Source organism: Falco biarmicus, chromosome 3 (genome assembly GCF_023638135.1).
Source record: "Falco biarmicus isolate bFalBia1 chromosome 3, bFalBia1.pri, whole genome shotgun sequence".
Classification (NCBI taxonomy): Eukaryota; Metazoa; Chordata; class Aves; order Falconiformes; family Falconidae; genus Falco; species Falco biarmicus.
In genome coordinates, this window is record NC_079290.1 from 107,644,158 (window position 1) to 107,668,699 (window position 24,542).

General features: G+C 39.1%; 1 protein-coding gene across 1 annotated transcript in view; it reads left to right on the forward strand.

Moving 5' to 3' along the window:
• Positions 1–24,542, forward strand: part of CFAP74 (cilia and flagella associated protein 74) — a 92,292-nt gene that overhangs the window by 60,535 nt on the left and 7,215 nt on the right. The window contains exons 17-33 of the mRNA XM_056331177.1: positions 1,801–1,867; positions 2,319–2,408; positions 4,302–4,475; positions 6,348–6,522; positions 7,844–7,956; positions 8,803–8,925; positions 10,035–10,156; positions 14,077–14,205; positions 17,266–17,353; positions 17,966–18,139; positions 19,461–19,594; positions 20,199–20,475; positions 21,146–21,253; positions 21,937–22,091; positions 23,321–23,455; positions 23,843–23,952; positions 24,339–24,394. Of these exons, the coding sequence (XP_056187152.1) occupies positions 1,801–1,867; positions 2,319–2,408; positions 4,302–4,475; positions 6,348–6,522; positions 7,844–7,956; positions 8,803–8,925; positions 10,035–10,156; positions 14,077–14,205; positions 17,266–17,353; positions 17,966–18,139; positions 19,461–19,594; positions 20,199–20,475; positions 21,146–21,253; positions 21,937–22,091; positions 23,321–23,455; positions 23,843–23,952; positions 24,339–24,394 (2,230 nt within the window). The remainder of the gene's footprint in view (positions 1–1,800; positions 1,868–2,318; positions 2,409–4,301; positions 4,476–6,347; positions 6,523–7,843; positions 7,957–8,802; positions 8,926–10,034; positions 10,157–14,076; positions 14,206–17,265; positions 17,354–17,965; positions 18,140–19,460; positions 19,595–20,198; positions 20,476–21,145; positions 21,254–21,936; positions 22,092–23,320; positions 23,456–23,842; positions 23,953–24,338; positions 24,395–24,542) is intronic.

Sequence of the window (24,542 nt, forward strand, 5' to 3'; positions counted from 1 at the left end):
ACAGCAGAGCACTTAAGCTTTTAAACTTGCTCTGGTCCTTGGCCGAGTATGAATGTAGTTTTTTTCTCCTTTTGAAATCAGGTATGTAGGTTTAATTTGGACTGACTTACAATAAATTTAATTTCTATTACAAAGCCTGAAGCTAACTAATCTTCTGACAAAATGAGAGGGGTTTCAGGCTCTCAAAGACCGATTTATTAGGTGATTTTCTTCTCATTTAGTGTGTTGGACAATTCAATATTTTAAATCTGCACCTTGGATTTGTGACCAAAAATGAAAGAACTCTTTCTGGAAGGCCTAGGTCTTTCCTTGATATAATTGCCTTTCAAAGTACTCTCCAAAGACAAATGAAACTCTATGTATTGTGAATAGAAAGAGTCAATGATTCTTCAATGTCTGAGGGATGAATTCATGTGTTTTCAAGTAAATTGGACATCCATACATTTGTCAGATAGATAGATAGCAAAAATAACATATAGATCTTATTAACCTTTGTCATATTATTAATAATTTGAAGAGCACAGATCAGATTTGCAGACACTGTCCTTACACTGTATAATGATTATCTTTTCTCGGGTAGAACCATACATAAATTGTTTGTCACAAAACAGTTTTACCAAGCTTTTTGAAAATGCTCAGTACATCTAAGCTGCCATGGTATCAGTTGTCCTCTGTATCATTTGCACAGGTAGTTGTAGACTTACTGCTTGAGAACTGTTTAGTGACAGATGTTACATTTGCTAATAAAAGACTATATTCTAATGGTTAAAATGAGCATTATTACATCCTCATGCAATGAGGGTCTATTCTTAGCATAGTGGTTCTCTGTGTGTTTGTGTGTTTGGCAGCCTGTGCTCTAAATCATAAATATTTATCAAGGTAACGTTTGAAATAAAGGAGCTATTCCTTAGAGTCTTTCTCAGGGGAAACTGCTAGTGACCTGTTCTGAAGGTCACTATACAGATGCTTATTTCCCTGTTCACATTTTAAGCTCCTGAACTCTGAACAGCATTTCCCCGTTCTGTTTAAAAATGTTTCATCTTGCTTTTGTTTTGGTTTTCATTTTGTTTTGCTAAAATTGTTTCAGTGTTTCACTTTGATTAGGTATACCCACGGCTAACAACTTTTTATCTATTTTGTCTTATCTTCCTTTCTGTTTCCGTCAGGCAGAACAGGTCTGCAGTCATGCCTTGATAATTTCATTTAGAGTGCAGCTGTGAGATTTTTTGTCTTCTGATGGGCATTTTGCTTGCATCACAGAGACCGTGAAATGAGGCATTGAAATGAGTGACAGTTTCTATTCAAGATAATTTTGATACAGTTTGCAGTGAGCAGCACATTCTCTAATCGTTTGCAGCTACCTTCTGGGTTTTTTTCCCCACTTAATTTCCTGTTTGGACAGGGGAGATGTTACAGAGCAACGCTCAATGGGTGACAGGAGAAGCTTCCTCGCTGTTTGAATAGGCGATTGGGCCACCCTGTTCTTGGTGATATTACCAAGCCTCAGCTTCACCTGTTTGCCTACAGGCTCTTTGTCTGTAGCACGAAGGCAGTAATTCTTGCCTTTTAAAAGCACTTGTAAGGCTTTCTGAGTAAAGCCTCGATAAAGAGTCAGCCTTTGTAGTCTTACAATTGCAGCAGGGTTCTATAGCTTTTCATTAATCTGTCGCTCATTCTGACTTTTCCAAGTAATTAATCCAAGTGGGGGGAAAAAACCAGATCTGCTATTGTTACCAGAGTAGGAGCTGGATGTTTCATACATAGCTTTAATTTGGAGTTTTATGTTAATTATCTCCACAGTTTTGACCCACCCGGCAAAATGTCTGCTGGAATGTCCTGTGAATTAGTGGTAACATTTAAGCCAATGGTAAGTGTACCAGAGTGCTAAGTTACACAATTATGAGAATCCTAGTATAATCCAGAAGTCTGATTAAAAGTATCATTAATTTAATTTCTTAACTGTTAACAAGGAAACGACATTCCTAGGCAAGGCAGTGTTGTAATGGACGACTGCGTGCATGTTCCAGCTCTGTTAAATTGTCGTAAGGCATATTCTGAGCACACGTTTTAGAATGCCTGCCACTAAGTATTCTTGGACTATGTTTTGAAACGTGCTCCAAACAAAAAGATCTATAATACCGCCTAGCTAAACTTAGCCAGGCAGTTACCAAAACTATTTTAAAGCAGAAATGTAGAATCTGTAGAGATAGGTATGTTACTCAGAATGAGTGAAAATATTTTTCACCAGGCTACGCAGGCTGAATCATTCAAGATTACTTGGTTGAGTTGGTTGGTTTGTTTTTTTTGTTGTTTTCCAGATAAATGAAACCCTGGAAGGAGAAGTCATGTTTATGGCACAGACAGGTTCTTTTTCTGTTCCACTGAAATGTACACCCAAGAGATGCATTGTAAGTGACTTCAAGTATGTTCAGAGTCAGTATAACAACAGTAATAGAAAATGTGTGATAGCATAAACATAATTGAAAATATTTAGCAAGAAATATTTAAATTTCTTTCTTTTTTATTTTCTAAATGGAGAGTCTCTTTCCAGAAAATGATTCGTTCCTTAGCTTCCCAGATTACAGTGAGCCTTATACAAAATTACCTTAATGGGTTTACTTAACCATGAACTGTAGCTTTAACTTCAGGTTGGGGTTGACTGCAGTAGTTCTGTTCAGAAGTGGATGACATGGTATTACACTGGGAAGAGAAACGCTGGCTGGAAATGAACTATCTTTTTTTCATTGGAATTTTTGGAAATTCCATCCCAGACCTGCAGTAGTTTATTCTATAGTTTTCTATGTAGACAAAAACCACATACTATCTTTCTGTCTTTTCTGGCATTTGTCAAAAGCATGTATCATTTCCTTTCAGCATCTCAAAATCTTTTGAGAAGTCTATACTGAATTTTAGGTGAAGAAGGTAATATGTTTACTCTTAAGAGATGGAAATACAGCCTGCACTAACTGTTTTTAGATACCCTAACTTCCTATGAGCTAATTTGAATAAAGTATTTGATAAAAGCAACAGCTTTGTTTTTAAATTACTTCCTTCACAGCTAAGAGTAGCTTTATAGGCCAAAAGAAACTATAGATGAGTATATACAATGCTAGAGGGAAAAGATTATGCAAGGAGACACCCAGTATCAGAATAAGACTAGAAATACAAAATCTGGGGCATGCTGGGAGCATACGTAATAATAACAAATAATTTTTAAAAGGTGTTTAGACATATGAGTGTCTTCCTGGAATTTGTGATTGTTAGATTTTAGTAAATTGAATGAATAGGATTGCATGTAAAGTTTCTTTACCGGACAACATGTTGAAAATTTTGTGCACAGGGAAATGAATCAAGAACAATCTGTTACACAGAAAATAGAAGAGGGGAAGTAACTGAAAGTTAGTGCGCTATAATTATTATATTAGCATTCTTGCAAAATATTTAAGGATGTGCTTCATTTTAAGCACTTGCAATATCATTCTAGCTTCCTACAGCAATATGTGATATCTTAAGTCTGAGTATGTGTATAGGACTCTGTTGGTTTCCAGTTAGAAGACCCTGAAGATGAGTCTGCACAATGCAGCTGCAAGCCAGCACGTTTAGCTTTGGTCAGAGGAGTAGTTTTCTTCATCTAGAGAGTTCATACCAGCGTGGGGCACTGATTACACCCAGGAACTCCTGTTCTTTATGCCCTGAAAGTGGGAAGAGTTCAGCTGTAAGCAGGATACTAACAAGCAACCAAGTTGCCTTTGTCTTTTTGATGCTTGAACTTGAATAACAAACCTTTTGTTATCAAAATCATTAAAAATTCTTTATGAAGCAGCATATTACTTCATAAACTCCTTGTAAACCACGATAGCTCAAAGAAACAAGGCAGAATGTGTTACAAACTGATACATAGTCACTATATGATGTTAAATGCTGCTTGCTTCTCAGCTTGATGCTAGGACAACCGTTTTTCTGCAATACAAGAGTATCAGTGCTGAATTGGTACATAAATATTACCTATTTCCAGAGTAATGACCTAAAGGCTTATGCAAGCTGTTACTATGAGCAGAATTTAGCCTGTTTTTCCCCTTGCAGACTGCGATGGAAGGGGCTCAGTTTAACATGACATTGTTTTAATGAGTTGGCTGCTGCAAGAAGGCAGAAGGATACCCGCAGTTCATGTCACTATTTGATATGGTCTTTGAAATGATAATAAGAAATGTAAAGTCTTATTCTTGAAAAGGTGGATGCTCATTTAATTGACATTACTGACTATCTAGGACAGTAGTAATTAATGGTTTATCTTCTTACAGCTGGCACTAGATAAAGAGCTCATTGACTTCGGCAGCCATGTGGTGGGAGAGACAATTTCACGGACCATCAACCTGACAAACAGTGGAGCTTTGGGAACAAGATTCAAAGTTCAGATGTCAGCAGGTGACAGTAGTACATGCAGAGCAACAGAAAAATCTTCTCCTGGAAGAATGGTAGGTTCAAAAGGATTTCCCTAAATCAACAGAAACATTCTGCTTTGCAAAGTGTGGTAGAATCATAGCTCAGGTTGGAGGGGGCTTTGGAAGATCATCTGCTCCAACCTTTAGTAGTTTGTTTATGTTTGAGCTGGCCTGTCTTGATACGATCTGTTAGATCCCCAAATACCAGAAGAGAAATTTAAATTTAAATAATTTAAAATTATTTAGGGGGTAGGGGGGAAACTAACAGTGATAATTTTTTGTAACATTTCAATCATTTATGTAATGATTTCTATCTTCTCCACATCCATGAAAATTAGGAAAAAGTACTTTGGTTAAGAGGAGATTCTGGCAGAGTCACTTAAAGTCCCAACTCCTGGACTTAAGAGAAATGCTAACAGTTGCAAAACTAGCAATGGAGTAATGACAAATGGGAGCACTAGCCTGTGATTTTCCCTTGCTGCCCAAAGAAGGACAGTCACAGTTACTGACAGCTGTTGTTAGAAGGGAAGGAGCTGTCGTCGTTTGACTAATAATCCCATTGAGGGCTGTTGCCTGAAAACAACAATAATAAATAGTGTGAAAAAAATTGAAGGAGGATCTCTCCAATCAATAGTGGAATGAATGCAAATGATTGTAATACTGTGTCCTGTGGAATGTCCTGGGTGGGAATGAAGCAGAGACTGGAGAAATGTACCAAGACTCAGACACTTGGTGCAGAGCTGACAAAATGTGTGGTGTTAGACCTGATGGTTGCTCCTACAGCATGCCAGTTTCAAAGCTGACAGAAAACGGAGGAATCCTAACAGTTGTACTCCTCCATGTAGCAGATAGTTTTAAGTGAAAGACACAAGAAAGCATGCATACAATTGTCTTTGCATGTCAGCGCCGTGGGCCGGATTTTTGAGTAGTCTGAACAACTTAACTCTGAAGATGTACTAAATAAGTTGTAGAGTTCATTCTTAAAGTGGGGAAACTTTCAGATTTTAAAAAAACCCAAGCAAACAAAAAAAAACCCAACAGCAATGAACCACTCACTGTGGTAGGAGCTTGTGTTTTGTAATTCCTGTGTTGATGAATATCACTATCATAAATGTTCCTTTTTCCTCAAGTGTTGCCTGGGTAGTACACATAAACAGATAGATTTCACAGGTCCTTGACCAGAGAGAATAGCACTACTAGGCTGTGTATCTTTTATGAAGTGCCTGTATGTTCTTGTAAGCTCAGTGCAGAGTCTTTATCCTTTTTCCATCAGTGCAGTCTTTTAATTTCTTTGATTGCTGAAGAACAATTGGCTCAGATGGTTTTCAAAATTCTCTGCTTGATAATCTAGCAAATTTTTAAGTTCCAAGAAAAGACATGACCTCTCATTTGAAACATTACATTAAATACTATGTACAGTGAAACTGCTGAGCTATTTGCCACAGTTTTCAACTCATATATTATCCTTACATTAAAAGCATGGTTCAAATAAAAGAATTTGTGAAATAACACCGTCTGTATCCATGGTTTCCCTTCTGTATTCTGTCCTTTGTAGGTGTGTAATAAACGGAAGTCTAGTTTTAGCAGACCTAATTTTGACATAGAACTGCCTGTGTTTCCACGAGAAGAATGTTAGTTCTGTTAATTGTAAAATAACTGACACTGTATTGCTCCTGTTGTATTATTTACCTGTTTTGGGCAGCCAGCAAAAATTAAATCTGCTCGTTCATAAAGGTCTAGTAGAATGTGTAGTTTTTAGAAAGTGCAGCACGCTTCTCCATTTAAAATGTGGAACAGTTGCAAGAAAACACAAGTTTGATTTGCAACTGCTTGATAAAATTGGAGCTGGTGCAAGCTAGATGAGCAGACACGGTTGAAAATACTTTTTTCTTTGTTTTCTAATAGGTTACTGAACACTTCAGTGACGATGTCCCTGTAAAGAAAAACAGCGATAGTCCTGTGACAGCTGCAGTTGAGAAGAAGGAACAAGTTTGTCCTGAGGGTAGTAAGGAAGTGACCTGCTGTGCTGCCCAGGTGGAGCAGCAGAGAGCTGAGACAAGCCGGAGCAGTAGTTCCGCAGGTAAGCTGACTACCTTAGAAAATAGCCAGTGCAGTTTTCCAGGCCAAGCATTATCCATTTGTAGGGTTTCCTGTAATGAACTGTGGAATTCAGTTTGCAAAGTTACTCAGTAAATTAAGGAGTTCATTACTCTAGTAGTAATGTTAGAGTTCTTTGTATGCTGCCTCACAAAAAAATGACTAAAAATAATGTACTGACACCATTATATCAAAAGCAGCAGAGAATCTCACTTCTCATTAGCGATCAACAATTCAGTCTCAGAAGAATACAGAACCCAACTGGCTTACAGAAACTACAAAATTGTTATCATTCTTGTCTCAGCAACTGAATACCCACTTCTCAGAATAGAAATCCACATGACAGGTTTATTTTTATAGTCTGTGGTTCTAGGAACAAGGAAGCAGAAAGATGAACCTCCTCAGACATTTTCCGTCTCATTCCTGATGTTTACCAGGTGCTTAATAAAATCCAGTCTTGTAGAAGAAAGACTTTCTTGATTTCTTTATTATCTGTATGCTTTAACATTATGTCTCGATGTTGATCTTTCCAATTGCAGGAAACTAAAAGTTCCATGAAAAGGTAGTGGGTGGCTTGCTTTTTTTAAATCTGGGATCTGTATTGTGAAATGGAGCGATTCCATAAATCACAGTAGCTGTCTCCAAAGAACACGTAAAGATGTTTTCAGACCTTAAAAAAAAAAAAAATCCACTGCTTTGGCACATTAACATACCTTGTGACACTCTGATCTTTTTCCTGGTTAACGTGAAGGATATGGTTTGCATTTGAGTACTGCCATGGAGTCCAGCGTGAGCTTCGTCTCTCTCGTGGTGCATTAGTTTAAGGCACTTTGAAGCCCTAGTGGGAGACTGTTTATTTAAAAGGTGCTTATTATTGCAGTTGTTTTGAGCATAAAGTGAAGCAGCACTTTCACTTGTGTTGCGAGTCCTCCAGACTGCCTTGCTTTGTCCCACTGAAATTGCTCTTAAGGCCCAGCTCTCGCTTTCAGCTGAATTTGCGTTCCTTGATGTTAACAACCTCCGGTATACGCTTTGTCCTACTGAAACATCAATATTGGTGTTCTGTAGTGGAAGGCTCAGGTGCCTGAGGTAGGCTTCTAGGCTAGGGCAAAGTTGTATGGCCAAACAGAAATCGCCTTCTAGACATTTATGTTTCCCCATCACTGGCATACGTTACTTGATTTGCAATATTGACCAAAATCAATGTACTTCTGCCCGGTTTGTTATTTTTGATAAGTGACTAGATGCACACATCCAGCATTCTGTGGGATTTTGTTTGTGGTTTGGTTTTTTTTCTTCCCCAGAACAACTTGGTCAAGATATATCACATTCCAGATCAGATCTAGACACAGACAACGCACATAATGTAGTGGAACTTTCTCCTGAAGAAACACCAGTCGAAATCATGCTTGGAAAGGTAATGAATACCCTGAGATACGGATCCAAGGTTTTCACTAGTCTAAGCCTACATTAAATACATTGCTTTGGCTCTGGTGGGAAATGGTTAGGTGCATGATCGGTTTCAAGCCCGCTGGACTTCACTATATCACAATTAATTCTTTAAATGAAATCACATGACACATTTGCCCTTTCTTTTGATCTTATTTGACTTATTTGAGCTGACAGATTCTGTATAAATTTACGTTTTCCATAATTTAACTCTGTGTGTATGTGTGTATGTGAAACTTTTTTCTGCTGTGTTGTTCTGTAGTTACACAAAGTCTGGTGACAACACAAAAGATGGGGCAGGAAGAGCGTCTAGGAAGTGTCAGACTTGAGCCATATTACAAAATCTGGGTATGAGAGCGCAGATCCTGGCTGGTACTAGCATTTATGGCTTCCTCTTATGCATACGAAAGGCAGGTGGACTCAATGCTGCAATCAGCAGAGCAGATCTTTGAATGGCTGCAGAAGGCTGCTTCTCCATGTTTTAGTTACACATTCCCCAATACATGATGGAAACACTTTGGTAAACCACATTATTTAGCTGTCATACAGACTCCTGCAGTAACAGGGGAGACTCAGATTCGTTGCAAAACCATGTGTCATGCCAAGTCTTTTCCCCACAATAAACCTCCTAGGGAGCTACTAATACTGGTTTATTTATTTTTTCTCTTGCATAGTGTGTTCAATCTAGTTACAAGCTAGGTGTAGTAGAGTGTTTGTATAGTATGAGTATATAGTGCTTCTTTATTTCAATACAATTTATAGCCAACTACAGTAATACAGTATTTTCATTAAAAACATGTTACTTCTTGTTTAGGTTACTGAAGGTGAAATTGGACCCCGCAGCTCAGTCAAACTTCAGATTATATTTGTCCCAGCTATCCCTGGAGATGTGCGGGCAGAGTTTGTGATCATGTTTGACAACTCAGACTGCAAACCAGTGAGTGATTTTGTGCAAGACTTGCTTCAAAACACTGTAGAAAAAGAGTTTAGAGTCCTCCTACTTCTGCTTTTCCCAAGAATTAAGAGCGCTCAAAAATCCTATATTACAAACAGGAGAAGGAGTTAGAGGACAGATATGTTTTATGAACATTCTAAGTAATAACAATGAGGTACCATGTGATCAAGTATTATGTGCTCTGGTGGGAGGTAACTGTAAATCACGGTCCTTCTTTCTGATGCAGTATGGTTGTTAAACTTGTTGGTTCCCTTAAATTTCTGTGCAAATAATCCTGATATTCCCATTTTATCAGACATCATACTGGAAAACATCTAATTCCCCTCTATTCCCAACCCACGTAGTTTATTTTCTTTCTGATATATCAGAATTGGAATTATTTAGCATGCAGTAGTGAAACTGATGTGTGAAAGCTGGAAGAGATGACAACTTTAGTTACCACTTCAGCATATTTTGATTCTACACTTCATTGGAAGCCAAATTCTGCCTGGGAACAGTTCACAGAAGCTTGCCAAAAAAATAAAGAAAAATTTCCAAGAAGCTCAGTAGGCCAGTCTTGGCTCTCTCCACGGTCTACAGATGGAGTAGTCTACAAAAGGAGCTGCAGATGCGTACCGAAGGCTCCTGTGGGCACCCTCTCCTGCTCCTGCAGGGTCATTTTGTCCAAGTCTGAGCTATGTGGTCACTGCTGTCAGACCTGAGGTCATTACAGCAAGTGCAGCACTGCTGCTGTTACAGCATTGCTCTGCTGGCTAAACAAGCTGCAGTCTCTCAAGTTTGTGAATTACGGCATATTCACTTAAGCTAGATGCACTTTAAATATTTCTTTTCAATATCAGGGGCAGCATGCAATTCCTTCATGTTCCCTATCAAAGAATTGAAATCAAAGTACAATTTTTTTTCCTGCTGGGACACCATAACACCTAGGTTTTATTTTATGAATGATTTGCCTAATTAAAGAACCTGTTGCAATATGAATACTAGAATATTTTATTCAGCTCTAGTTTATAGCAGAAAGTCTTGTTCTGTCTAGATCAGTAAGAATTTGAGACTAACAAAAATAATTGCACTCTTGATTTATGTATTAACAGCTATGCTTTAGTGCCGTTGGGGTTTCTGTTGATGTGCCGGTTTGGGTGCCCAATCCCAACGTTGATTTAAAGATCTGTATGTATGACCGACTCTATCAGGATTGCGTTGTCATTCAGAGCAGGTGAGCTACCCTTTAATTCGCAGCTGCCTTGCTATGGCTAAATAATGAGATCTTCAGCTACTAGATGATATCTTGAGATTCTGTTGTGCCAGACCCATCTTGTCACAGGAAGCTGAAGAACAGTTTGGGTTTTTCTCTGGTGTTCCAGGAGGACATCCTGAAAGCCCTCCAAGTTCCACGCTGCTGTGGAAATTGGAATTGGGTACCCTATGCTCCCAGATTCCCAAGACTAGCCGTAGCTATGAAGTATCTGGGTTAATACATGCTCCTGCAAGATTCCCTGTGTTGTACCTGTTCTATGGTAGAACTGTCAAGTTCCTCGGGAGCAGCAGCCCCACCAAGTTCCATCGTGTGGGATTTGCACACTGAGCATTAGGGAGATAAATGAGTCTAGACTTAAGTGCACATTGGGTATAATCGCTTCAGCCAGGAAAATTTAGGAAAGAGTATTTTGTTGTTTCTCAGCTATTTTACCTTTAATTAAAGTCCATGGGAGACTTACAGTCTGGAAGCCAGCTGCATGCCAACTGTTCTTTATTGAGAAGGTCAGTCACCAGTATTTCCAGATTTGGAGTACAATGCTGGATAACTCGTGTCAGTCCTTTTGCGTTTACCATAAAATGGGAAGGATACAACTTTTCCTAACCCATACAGGCCTTAGCACTGCACTGGAGTGACAGATACCTTGTGAGTACACAGCTAGTGACCAAATAGCAATGTGCAGGGGATAAAATATCTGGGTGTTTCTGTAGTCCAAGTCAGTGATGTCCGGAGACTGGTTCTGTTTGCACTCTAATATAAAGATAATATTTCAGCTGATTGGCTGCCAGAGATTTTGTGCTGTTAGAGGGTAGTTGTATGATCTTTTACTCAGTTGTCTTCAGGTGCTGGGTGTCTTCTCTCCACCTAATGCAGTCACTATTGAGCGCTTATTTTAACAATTTGCATTTCTTAGATTCTTTTTAAATAGGGTTGGGGTGGGTTTGTGGGAGGGTGGGGGAGAGATTGGTTCTGTAGAAGGCATCCATTCTAAACCTCTTACCAGAATTACAGACTGCAGAGATTCTTCACAGTTGGAAAGAAATGAGTAAAGCTGTTATCTCAGAAATTCAGCTTACAGATATGACAAGCACAAGTTGTTATATAAGTGATTTTACTTGGTCTAGATAACCCAGGGATAAAACTTGCAAGTATAGAAGCAGAATAACTCTCCTAATGAAAATTTAAGATTTCAAGGGGATCCCAAAGATAGAAGCTGTCAAATTGCTTAGGGCAAAACTTCTCAACTGAGGGAAAAATCCTGCTGATCCTTTGCCAAGTTTCACTAAATTAAGAGCACTTAATACGCAGTATACTGGCCTTCGTACCTTGGCAAATCAAGTCTTTGATTTATCACCCAATTTTCCACAGTTAGGAAAATTTTCTTTGTTACCCAGTCATTTGGGCTGAAATTAAAAGCATTTAGTGTGCAGGAACATCACGTCTCTCAACATTTTATCCTGCAAAAGTAGATACATTTTGTCATTCAGACATGATGCCTGAGAAGTTTTTTCCTCTAGTAGCTACTGAAAATATTATGTAGCGTGTATCAAAGAGGATTCCTCATTGTTACACGGTACATGTCAAACCACTTCTCAAACAGAATGAATTTAAACTGCTGAAAATAGCTATAAACTACTATCAGTCAAGAAAAATTTCTTAAGTTAGAGTAGTAAGTTGCTGCATTTTCATTGTGATAGTGAAAAACTGGGGAAAGGTCCTCTCGCTAGGGTCTGTGGTCTGGAGCTACACACAGACCCAGGATCCCGAGCCCAGGACATTTATCAGGGAAGCAAAGAAGCGCCCAAACTGCTGTCAGGATACAACCAAAGGTAACGGGTTGTTACAATGGCTGCACATGGGAACTGTGTGTCAGCTAGAGTTACTACAGCTCTGTCTGAGCTAACACTGGGAGCAGCCACTCACTTGAGGGAGCCCAAAGGTAAACTTGCCGCAGCCCAGCTGAAAAGGCTGCTTGTCTGACAACTGCTGAAATGCCTTCGCTAGTGAGAACTGAAGTTTGAAGCCAGTAGATGTGAAATCTTATTGGCATAACTTCCAGAACGCAGGTACTTTAATTAAGTGTTAATGAGATACTTAAATAATGCTGCTCTTCAGGAGTATTCTTACAAATTTCTGCTCCAATCCTAACTAGTTATAGCAAAAAAACCAAGAACCAACAACAAACAAACAAAAAACAATCAGAAAAACCCCAAACAACCTTGAAACTCATAGTGAGATAATTCTTCAGATTTTTGGGGCAAAATCTGACCCCAACCCAAGGGAGATGATGGGTTAGAATAGCATTTTGTCCAGCACCAGTAGACACAAACATCTGACAGCAGAGCATAAAGAACTTGCCTATATCTTATTGCTGCAGCAATCGATGACACTGTAGTCTACAGCATAAATAGCAGATCAAATTTTCAAGTGCTCTGGCACTTAAGTGCCCCAGCAAGCTCAGTAGAATCGCAGAATGTTAGTTAATACTGGGTTGGTTTGGGGTTTTGGGCTTTTTTTCTGGTCACATAGAATACGGTGATCAGAAAGCGTAAAGCAGCAGCAGAAAGGGTGGAAGTATCTTCTTATCAGAATCCTGTCCAGTATAAATCGCTTTGAAAAGTAATTTCTTTGGCAGGTTATAATCTGCACTGATTTAATGAAGTAGTATATAGCTCTTTTAGATTGTCAACAGTCAGAAATCATTGCAGGCTCCCGGTACCACATGCTATAGCTGTTGATTTAGAGCAGACCATCTGGACTGGCAGCTTGTAAACCAGTCCAAGAGAAGGAAAATGACAAGCTGAAATATTTGTAAATTGCTTGGCAATTTTGCACTTAGACATACAATTCCAGGGCAAGGTATGGTCTGTGGCTATCGCTGCATTATAATATGGCCAGAATTCAGCGAACAGGGAGATGTTTCTAACTTCCAAGATGCCATTCATAGGGCAGATTGATCACACGTTTTAGCAGAGGAACTGGCAGTCTCAGCTTAGCCACGCTATGACTTCTAGCCCTGCAGGATCTCTGCTGTTAGAGGGAAAGTTACAAGAGCGCTGTGAATTCACATCTGTTTAAAAAAGTCACCACAGTTTTGGGGAGAAAGACCAACAGCAGCAGTGTTCTCAGTGCATTTATGGGATAAGACAGGCCTGCCTCCCCCCTGCCCCTGAGTCTGAGGGTTCTTTTCCTGCCTGTACAGGCTTAATTTTTGGTATTGAAATTTTGAGATAATTATGACAAAGAGGATGAATGGAATTCACAAACCGGGTACGTGTTGATGTTTCAGGTGTGTTTTGCACTTCCAGGTTCATTGTTTTGATTCTTCTGACTACAGGCTGGGACTTCAAGTGCTTGTTAGCCTCTTAAGCAGCATCTAGGTACCCTTGGCCCCACTTGGGGGTCGCTGGTCTTCATTTTTCTGTTTCTTAGACAGAATAACAGGTTTTTATTTGTTACGTCCTACCCACCAGCAATTGTTACATAACCTAGATCCAGCATGACAAGACTACTCTGAGTCTTGAGTGGGTTCTCTGCTGCAGCTAGGATCAATTAGGTGTCTCAAACATTACCTGAGTCATTCCTATTGATTCAGTCAGAGGAAATTATGCTCGGAGCAAATAATTATCTGATATTTCACAATAATTTGGCTTTGACTTTCCCCTGATCTGACTTACTGCTGTGCTGCACTTATGTTCCAATCAGCTGTGTATATTTCTTGAAATACAGCTAGGTGTACCTACAATTGTTATAATGGTAATGTAGAGCAGAGGTGCGAGGGTGCGGGTGGGAGGAAACCAAACTCCAAGAGCAAATGTTGCTGAGGTGGCTGTGCAGGCGGCCTCACAGCCACCTCGGCATGTCTGATCTGTCTGCAGAGCAAAAGCCACGCTGCGTTTGAAGTTTGAAGTATGCAAAGGATTGAGTAAGCACATGGAGCTGCTTCCAAAAACAGGTTACATTCAAGCTCAGTCATCCTTCAGTGTGCGACTTAAGTTTCTGCCCAGGTAATCTAACGACACTAATCTTTTCAGTATTTAAGACAATATCTGTAGGAAGCTGTCAGTGGAAAACCAGAGCAGAGTTGGGTTTTTTTTTCCTTCACACCGTAGCAGGCTGGACTTCACGCTGCTGGTGTCAAGGCAGGCCTCCGCTCCCCCCTGCTCTCCCCCTTAAAAGTTGCCAGATGCTCAAGGAGGAAATTAACTTGGATCACATACCTGTGAGGAAATGCTTCTCCTGTGGTGACAGCAGTAGTGTGAAAATCTTAGCAGTCGCATGGTAGGCTGCTCCCATTTCTGTGGGGAAGCTATTCTCATATGAGAGAGAGGTTATCTAGGCAGGTGGCTACTTCACGGATCACTGATTAAATAATTTCTGGACAAGAACTCCTGTGCTTGCTAATTAAGGTAAGAATGGTTGGGCTTCCTGTTCCTCTCTCTCCTGCCCGTGTACATTTTTCTTCAAAATATGGATGTATTGGTCTTGAATTTCATGTGGCAATTTATATGACGTCTTCTAAGATGCTAAAAGCCTTATCCCAGCAAGTTTCTCCCTTTCATGGCACATCGACATATACAAACATAACTCAGTTACTGGAAACGAAGAGTTCTGGTTTTTAAAAATTTAAATACAAGAGCCTCTGTTGATCACTGTTAGTTTTATTTACCTCATCATTGCCATCCTAAAGAATTTAACAGGACATTTCTTTTCAAATATAAATTAAATGATATAAAACCTAATTCTGGTATAGAGCCAAGTACTTCAGTAGCTTCTGCGTTGATTGCTGCTGCAAACCTGCTGCTATTTTCATATAGGTTATGTAGTCCCTTTGATGTAAGTGTATATTTGGGTCTTCTCTGACGTGCTCAGTGTCTCTGGATTCTAAACTGAGAGGCAATCACTGATTTTGAAATTTTCACCAGGTTAGTTTTCAAAGAACTGGAAGTATTTACAGTGCTTCCAACATCTCAAATCCGATCAGATTACAACAACAGTAACCATTATCGTGACATTTTTCAGTTCCTAAACTTCGGATGCTGTAAAGCACTGTGCTGCGTACTGAGTGGATAGAAGCATAGCTTGGATTTAGAACATTAATCTTCCTTTGAAAAATGGGGAAGCTTCAGAAAGGAGATTTGATGAGATTAAGGCATTTCTGATACAGAAATAAGTATTTGGCTGTTTCAGTATACGGATCAGTTTTAAAAGACCCAGCGCACAGGGGAGGTGCATATGTGACAGGGAAGCTGAGCTTGCTACAAGCTGGTGGGAAGTCCTGAGTGAGTGATACATTTCTGTAAGTGCCTCCTCACTGCCTCAGTGCTATAAGCTGTAGTAATAGAAAAGCTATATTGCAGGTAACACAAAAGTAAAAAGAAACACTCGTTCAGCGATACCAAGGGAACAGATAGATGCCTGGAGGCTTGGGAAGTTCTCCCGAGTATTCTGTGCACACTGAAATGCTTGATCAGATGTTACAACACTCATAACTTTCTGGGTGTTTGAAGCAGACGTTCTCTGTTTACTTGTTCTCTAATCTGCTGACTCTCAGAATTCCCAAATACCACGTCTTTTAGGTTTTCTGCATTTGGAGCTAGTCCTGCAGATGCTGGCAGTCTAAATCTGATTTGTCTTTTATGCTTCTCTTTAATTGCTTTTAAGCATGAAGATGCCATTTTCAGGGAACTGTCTGAAGGATTTCAGTGTCTTTTCCCCAAGGCATTAACAGCTAATTTAGAGTCCATCACTGTGTACGTACAGTTAACAGTTATATTTACCGCCTCTGAATTATTTTGTAACAGATTAATTTCTTCTGCTATTCTAATGTCCTGTGACAAAGTGAAAGCTGGTACTTTATTCCTACCTTCCTGTCTTTAAATAAGTTAGCAACACCTTTGAAAATCACCTTCTAAAGTCACATTTCAGACTTGCAAAATAGCAGCCATCGGGATTTTGGATCACCATGGTGACTGAGTGGGTGCTGTCTGGTCATTAACTAGTCTTTAACAATACATTTAAAAATTGCATGTAATTCCAGTAGTAGTAGTAGGAACATGATCACTGTGGAGACCTAAGAACATGAAGCAATTCACTCGGATGCTGTAAGACACTATAAATAGAGCAGTAAAGCTAAAAATGCTGGAGCTTTTGTATTGTCTTGGCTTGAAGCTCTGAAATTGAGCTTATGATGGCAAGATGCTTCAGCTACAGAAGCCCCACGTATTTCTTATAAATTACGAATCTGGTATATAATCAGTCACTATTGGTCTCCCAAGTTTGTTTCACTTTATTTAGGTCTCTGTGCTATGCGATACAATTGGTTCTGCCGCAGACTGGCTGGTAATTAACTAACATCAGTGTCAAAAGGAAACGATTGCCTGGGTTGGGTAGGGTTGGGTTGGGTATGTGCTGTGGTTGCAGCAAAGACGCAGGCGGCTTATATTCCAATTATAAAGTAAGCCGTGAATTTTTCAGAATGTTAAATGACTGGATGGCATTTGAAAGGAAGATAAATGGATGCAGGCCTCTGTGAGTAACTGCCCTGAGCTGCTCTGTGTGCGAGATCCTGTCTTTAAAAATAAAAAAATCTAGCATTAACACGCAAGCTCCATTGCTCTACCTTCCTTGCTAGACACCCTTGCAAGCCGTGCGTACCTGCCCAGGGCAGGTTGGCTGAAGGTATGCCGTTGTGTAGGAAATCTGGGACAAGTCCGTAATATTTCTGATCTGACTGCATCTTCTTTTTCTTGGTCAGAAGGTGGAACTTCATACGTCACTAATTTTTGATTGGCTTTTTCTTCCACCATTTTCCCTAGTATTCGCATACAAGGTTTTAGTTAAGCATTGGAGTTGACGCTTATCCAGTTATACGTGAGAATGCTCCTATTTGAGCACAAATACTGTGTTAAGAATAAAAGCTGTGAATAATAAAACCTTTAGACCTTAAGTATCTGGTTTGATTTTTTACTTTTTGTTCAGAAATACATCCATCAAAACTTTATCATTCCCCTTAGCTAAAAAGCAGTAAGAATATTTTTATGAAACAATGTATTTTTGATTTTCAGGCACTCTCTTCCTGAAGATGCAGGGAGCTATTTTAATGAGGAAACAAGAATTCTGGAAGTCCCAGTGACAATACTGATTGCAGATAAAGTTAGTGATTTTAATTATGCTGGTTATCAGACTGAAAATAGATGAAATAATTTTAGTGAATATTCATTTAGTGATACCTAATCTTAGATTACTTCTTTACTATTATCGTAGGACTTCAACAAGCGAAAGGTGCTTAAAGTGATAATACAGGTTTGGTGGTTTCTTCTGGTCAGCATGTTTACAGTGTAGAAAGGTACATCCTTTCTCATTAGCGCTCATCTATTCCCCAGTAGCTTATTTCGTACCAGAGAGTGATTAGATACCATAGCACAATCTTTGTATTCTGATGTGTACTGCAGGTGCAGCATATTCTTACAGTTTACATTTTCCTGAAGATGCAGGTGTGATTCCATTCTAGCGTGTGGAATTTGAGATACAGATTTATTTATTTTTTTAATTTTACTTATCAAAGAGATGTTTCCTACTGCTTATTTTTGGAAAACAAGGAGGCCTAGATAGATATTTACATTTGTTATGTAGACATGTTACACATGTTATTGTCAAGGACTAGAGTAGAATAACTTTTTGCTGTTATCTTTTCAGATGACAATTCACTTAAATCCTGCCCTTACAGATGGATTTTTTTATCCTGTGCTCTTGCATTTGTTTCAGGCTAAAAAAGTTAATTTTACTGTCCATGCAATTGTTACTACTTCTGATTTGGAAATCAGTCCATCACAAATAAATTTTGGATTCTGTACGATCCATGAAGCTGTGCAGGCAAATGTCAGGATAACAAACAAATCTATATTGCCGCAAGAGTTTGGATTTGTGGGGCTTCCAGAGGTACGTAGTTATCCCACACACACCTCTTCTTGTATCCAAATACATGTAATTGTTATGAAACCGTGTTTCAATGTGAATGTAAATAAATCACCATTGGTTCTTGCAAACCCATGGAAATACCTCTGCCTCAGCACTGTGGAAGCACGCAGACTAGTTCTGGTACTGCTTTGTGTAAATTTCATCTTACTATACCCTAAGCATTTTCCAAGCAGTATGAACACCTTTGAGGAGCCATTACAGTTCTCACCTACGTAACGTCATTAGGCTGACTTTATCCTATTAGGATACCTGGTCTTTCCAACAATACCTGGTGCACTTGTCTTTCAGACTCACAGGTCACTTACACTACTAAATACACCAGGCTTAGGGATGTCGCTGTGGCTGAGGCTGAGGAATATCGCACAATTTGCATCCAAGCACCTAAGCACTTTGTAAAGCAGGATGGCCATGGCCAAACTGTGTGTTGGGAGCCATCCCCTGACCCAAGCCTAGGTGTTTCTGACTTTTTTTACTGTAAATTGACATGGAAGCTAAATTAATCGCAGGAGCTGCCAGTTTCGTGTGGGCTAGGTCTACTGATGTTTTAGATTTTTTTCCCCCAAAAGTTAGCTGTTCAAGCTTCATAACAGCATGATGATTGCAGTGTGAAATGGTTTGGCATATTGGAATCAGAGCTAGAGGAACCTGACATTTAATTAAGCGTTCTCCCTCTCTCTGCCATTTTAGGGATTAAAATCAAGGAGATAGCTAAAAGAAATGTATATCTTCAGCTTCATTAAATCTTTACTTCACAGTATGTCTTTCATGATTAGCTTAAAATGTGATGGGGAGACATTCGTGAATGATCATCAACTCAAACACAAACCAGTGTACATTTGTAGATATTGAACTGGTACTTGTTGCTGTGGTATCTGCACACCATAGAGGAATCAGCTCTTCAAAGACACAGGGAGAACTGTTGAGATTTTCATCATATTTCATTCATTTGGCTATGAAGAGTAAATAAACATCATTAGGGAATGGTGATTACCATAGATGGTAAGAAACTGGAGAAGAGATTCCGCTGAAGCCTGAGTTAATGGATTTAATGCCTTTCAAGTTACGTTGAGATGAGAAATCTGCACGTCAGTCAGACGCTAGTCACTAACTCAGATGAAAGCTTCGCACTAGAAGGTTTCTGTTCCTCTGACATTTGTAGATTTAATAACAACATTTTCTTACCTTGCCAGTAATGTCTTGTTTTAATTTATTAACGATTTGATAATTTAGCTAATAATTTCTTATTTTACCCACAATAATTTCTGATCCTGCCATTCTGAAGTTTGTTGAAATTCAGCCCAGTGATGGATTTGGAATACTTCTTCCCCTTGAAAGCCTGACGTTGGACATAATCTTTAAAGCTAACAAGGCCAAAGAGTACAGCTTTGAACTAACCTGCAAGTCAGAGATTAATAGGTATGTTAAGAAACCGGTAGGTAATCTAGAAGTCTAAATCACACTGGATTTCCACTGGTAAGCTAGTTCCGAAATTAAATCCCTGCCTGCTTTGAAGAGGAAAGGCTAGGATAAAAATGTGAGGCAGGTAAGGATTCTCCAGTTGACAAGAGTTGCTCAGTGCTTCTTAGTTTCATCCTTTGTTTACATCTGTCTTTACTGAGATGGCTTTTCCTGAAATTTATCCTTGTCACTTATCCAAGCTGCAGGCTTGCCCCAGGTCACTTCACTTGCTGTGCCCTGCTTGCTTTTTCAGCTGAATTGCCGAAGGAATCTTTTTTGTAAAAATGTTTCATACGTTAAGCTAATGCTACTAAAATAATGATGGCATAAACTTTGATTTGACTGGATGTATTTCCAGAAGTTCACAGAGGAAGAATTCAAGCAGGGACTCTAGCCAATTGTGCATTAAAAATAGATAGTATTATTGTTCATCTTTAGGCAAAATTCCCATTGCAAGCTTGAAATTCTGCTTAAATAGGGACTACAGGATTAGTTCCCTATTTTCCGGGCTGATTAAGAGACTATTTTATGCTGAGACAATTTATCATGTGTTTATTTTTAGACAATTCAAGCTGTCATGCAAAGCAGTTGGAGTCCACCCACCTCTTGAATTGTCTCATTCCTTAGTTCGCTTTGCTGCAACAGCTTTAAATGGTGTGTCTACAGCAACACTGTATGTGATGAACTCCCGTGTGAGCGTCAACCCCTTTACTCATGCTGTCCCCAGAACTGGCAACGGGGAAGTTGCCCCGGTTGGACCCGCTTCATTTGAATTCTGTGTGCCAGAAGACTGTCCAGTGACAATTGCACCTTCTGTTGGAACTGTGTTGCCTGGGAAGGTAAATTCACTTTAAACCTCGAGGGTTCTGCCAAATCTTTTGATCATCTACATCCTCACAAATGCTGTCACTTGTAAATGAAGCTGAAAACAGAAATTATTATTAGAGTAGATGGAATATTTTGTAATTTTGATAATTTAGCTAATACTTTCTTATTTTACCCGCAATAATTTCTGATCCTGCCATTTTGAAGTTTGTTGAAATTCAACCCAATGGTGGATTTGGAATACTTCTTCCCCTTGAAAGTCTGACGTTGGACATAATCTTTTAAGCTAACAAGGCAAAAGACAATTTTTACAATATTTTGTAATGTTTGAACCAATGTTTTAAATCAAACACGTGAGGGGTTAACCATCACACCTGGCTAATGCTTTATGGGAATTTTCACCCTGAATGTTCTTTCCCCACTGTTGTCATTGTGATTTATTTGAAGAGTGTTTAAATATCAAAAACACTGGTCGTGTAAAACCAGCGCACTGTAACATAGCAGAGTTCCAAAAAAGCTCCAACTGACCTTGGGATCGTCTTACTCACTTGGCAAAACAATTGTATTTTATTCGTTAATTTTTTTGCTCTCATGTGTCTGCTGCTATTGAGCTTTGTAGGTGTCATGCAAGTATGAGGGCTGAATTTTTGCCTATCGCTCTTGTGTATGCTCTCGCACTCCCAGAAAAGCTTGATTCAAGTGTCCTTCAGACCAACATTGTCAGATCAGCTAATCAGAGAAGAGGCAGTTCGGAGGCTTTGCAGAGCAGCTGCGATGGGGGCAGAAATACAAGTAAGGAATGCTAAGAACTAGCACATGCTGTTGGTCTGTTACTTCCAGATATTTGTTTCTCTGGATGGTATTTTTATCATAAAATTATTTGCATATTAATGAGGCCCAAACTCATGATCCCTGTAAGACCTGCCTATAAAAGACAAGAGTATGAAGGTACTGTTGTGCTTAATGTGTAGTCTCCTTGCTGAACAATAATTTAATTTCTTGCTAACAATTTCAAAAGGATCCCTAGCAGATTTTCTTGCAAATGCTAACTGCAGGTACTCTTAAAAAAAAGAAAAGTTCCTACACCTCATGCCAATTTACAGCATACGTGAACTTTATATGCAGAGCTGTGGGTCAGTTAATTTATGTGAGCACTTACGGGTGTCTTTAATTATGAGATAAATAGGTACATTTCCTATAAGAGATACAGTCTTTTACTCATGTGCTTCAGTAGTGGAACTCTTAAGGTGGGGTAAATATGTCCATTTCAACTTAATTTTACATTATTAGAAATATATGTAATAACTACTGTTGTCTGTGGCTTGTAACCATAATTGTACTGCTGTTACCTTGTTTTGTGCACTCCATAAACTCTTAGGATCTGTTTCCTTGGGCCAGGGCCTGTGTATTTGTAAATTGATGTCTTGATTGGATTACACCCTCAGTGTATAATGCCTCTCTGTGTGTATTTGCAGAAAAGGAAGAAAGATGAAAAGAAAGAGGGGAAGAAATTAAGCATTTCCATTACCCGGCGGCAGTCTTCCAGACAGCTTGTAAGGGATGAGGGCAGTAAATACCTGACTTCTCTAAACAGTTCTGAACAGCCAAAATCTGAAGAGTTAAAGCCTGAGTAAGTCGACAAACGCACCTTGTACTATGTGGACAACATTCTCTTTATAAGTAGTTCGATAAATCTACTAAAACCTATAGGCAGACGAGCAAGCACACTGTAGAGAAGAAATAGCTTTCGCTGTATTGCAAAGGCTGTTTCCAAAATTAGGACTGCTTTTAAGCCACACAGCTGTACCCTCTCATGTAAGGCACAGAATCCCTTTATGCATCAGACGGATTGAAGACTTCAAAGAATATATCAGAAAGCCTGAGATGTGGCTCTGTGGGTATGTGGCTGAGCAAACAAGGGTATTATTTTGAAGGGCAACTAGAAAGCTCAACTCAGTTACCAAAGGGGATTACTACGCATACACCTTGTCTGAAGAGGTCTAGCAGAGCTGAATCATGCCAGACAGAAGCCATCTGATGGCCCATATCAGTGGGTGTGGGTTGATATTTTTTTCCCTTTTTTGAGGGCTTATGCAGTCTGTCAATATTAGTCATGGTCATCTTCAGTCCTGGAAATGTGTATTTTAAATAGTCCTTTTACAGGACGTGTACCTCAGTGAGAACTAACATTGGTAGCATGTGCAGTCTACAGATTTAGATACTTAGATGCAAAATCTGATACTTGAGGTCCCACATTTAGCATATAATTCAACTTTTTAGAACCATGCTTCTGCCTTATCTGAGGAATTTAGAAGTGTTTGGAAGTAAATATATGTTTAAACATCAGGCATTTGGCTGTACTGGATGCTAGATATTTTTTAACTAAAATCCCAAGTTCACTGCAATCCATTAATTTTAATTTTTAAATACTTCCAGTACATGTCATAAAAATAAAATTTATATTTTAAAACTCCCATTATGAAGTGTTGCTTGGCATATTGCATTAGAGAAATGTGATCATGTCTTCACACATCATTGAAATGATGTAGAAGTACGGGAAGACACTGGAATACCTAATGTATTCAACATAAGGAAATCGTATTGAGGATTTTGCAGTGTTTCATATAACTTCTATTATCTGGATTTATTATTTTTATTCTCTTTTGGTGAGAAAATCAGACTACTTAGTAGGGTGAGTCCATGACTGTGCACCAAGACAGTCACTTAGTTTCACTGTTCCATCTTGAATGTGTGCCTAAGAAACAGTAAACACAAATAGCTCAGTAGATATTTATTTGCCTTTTTTTCTTTTCTTGCTCTCTCACTTACTGAGATGATTCTTATTCCTGGATTTTCTAGTTCTGATGCTTATATGGCAGCCCAGGCCTCCCTGATGAGGAATTTCAGTGGGAAGTTTGAAAAATACATCATACCGTGCTTTGTTGCAAGTGGACGTATCGATGAAACGAAAGGCCCTGAAAACTTAAGCTGCAGGTATTTGCAATTCATGATAGTTCAGAAATTTGAGGGGGAAATGGTGGGCATGTTAATTTAGTCATTTGGGGAGGAAAATGTTTTTTTGATCTTAATTATTTCGTAGGTCACTGGTAGAAACTCATGCTTACAACCCACTAGTTGGATAAGAATCAAACACGTTAATATCAAAGCAGCCTGAAGAGTAATTTTATGAAAAACTTAAGCCAGATGTAGTTCATCTTTCTGCTTGGGCATACAGAACGTCAAGTCAGCCATCAGAAGTTACTTATTGTTTTGTAATACCAATGTATTGATACCCTGTGATACAGAGTAAGAACAGATTTCTGACAATAGTTTTTATTTTTGTATGATCCAAGAGCAAATATCCTTTTACTATCTCTCTAGCCCTTACAACACTTTGTATTTGGAGTTGCACTGTCCAGCTGTAGCGCCATCTGTTGTGGTCACTTCAGATAATGGAAAAAACCCAGTCAATTTTGGTGATGTTGCAGTAGGTATGAAATTTTAATTCAAGCTTTGATTTCTTTTGTCTGATGTTAATTTCTTCTCAGCACAGATTTGTGTGTTTGCTTTTACATTGTTCAGTTGATTTGCAAATGCCAGTATAGAAATTAGTCCTGGGACAGGTACTTAGGTGGAAAATTAGGAGCCTGTCTGGCCAGCTGAGGCATGTAAAAAAGCAGACTTGGTTCCAAAACATGGCATCGGAAGCTCTACAAGTGACTGTCCAAATCTGAAAGTATTTTGGAGGGTGTTGACTAGAGTACTAGCCATGGAAATGGGGTGAATGTTTGGCCCAGGTAGAAGCATAGGTAAAAAGGAGGAAAGGTAGTGCATGAGTGAGCATCATCACTTTTTGAAATGTTTTTATTCTTGTCAGGCCACCGAACATTTAAGCGAATTACAATACAAAATATCTCCCCAGAGAAGCTGGAAGTATCCTTGTTTGGAACATGTAAGTTCATTTGCCATTCATCTTCTGTTTAATTGGACTCTCTTATCTGTAGGAGGAACTGTTTGACACTAAAATAAGTAGGAGGCAGCACACTTCAGACTTAACACACATCTTTCAGAGTGAGGCAGC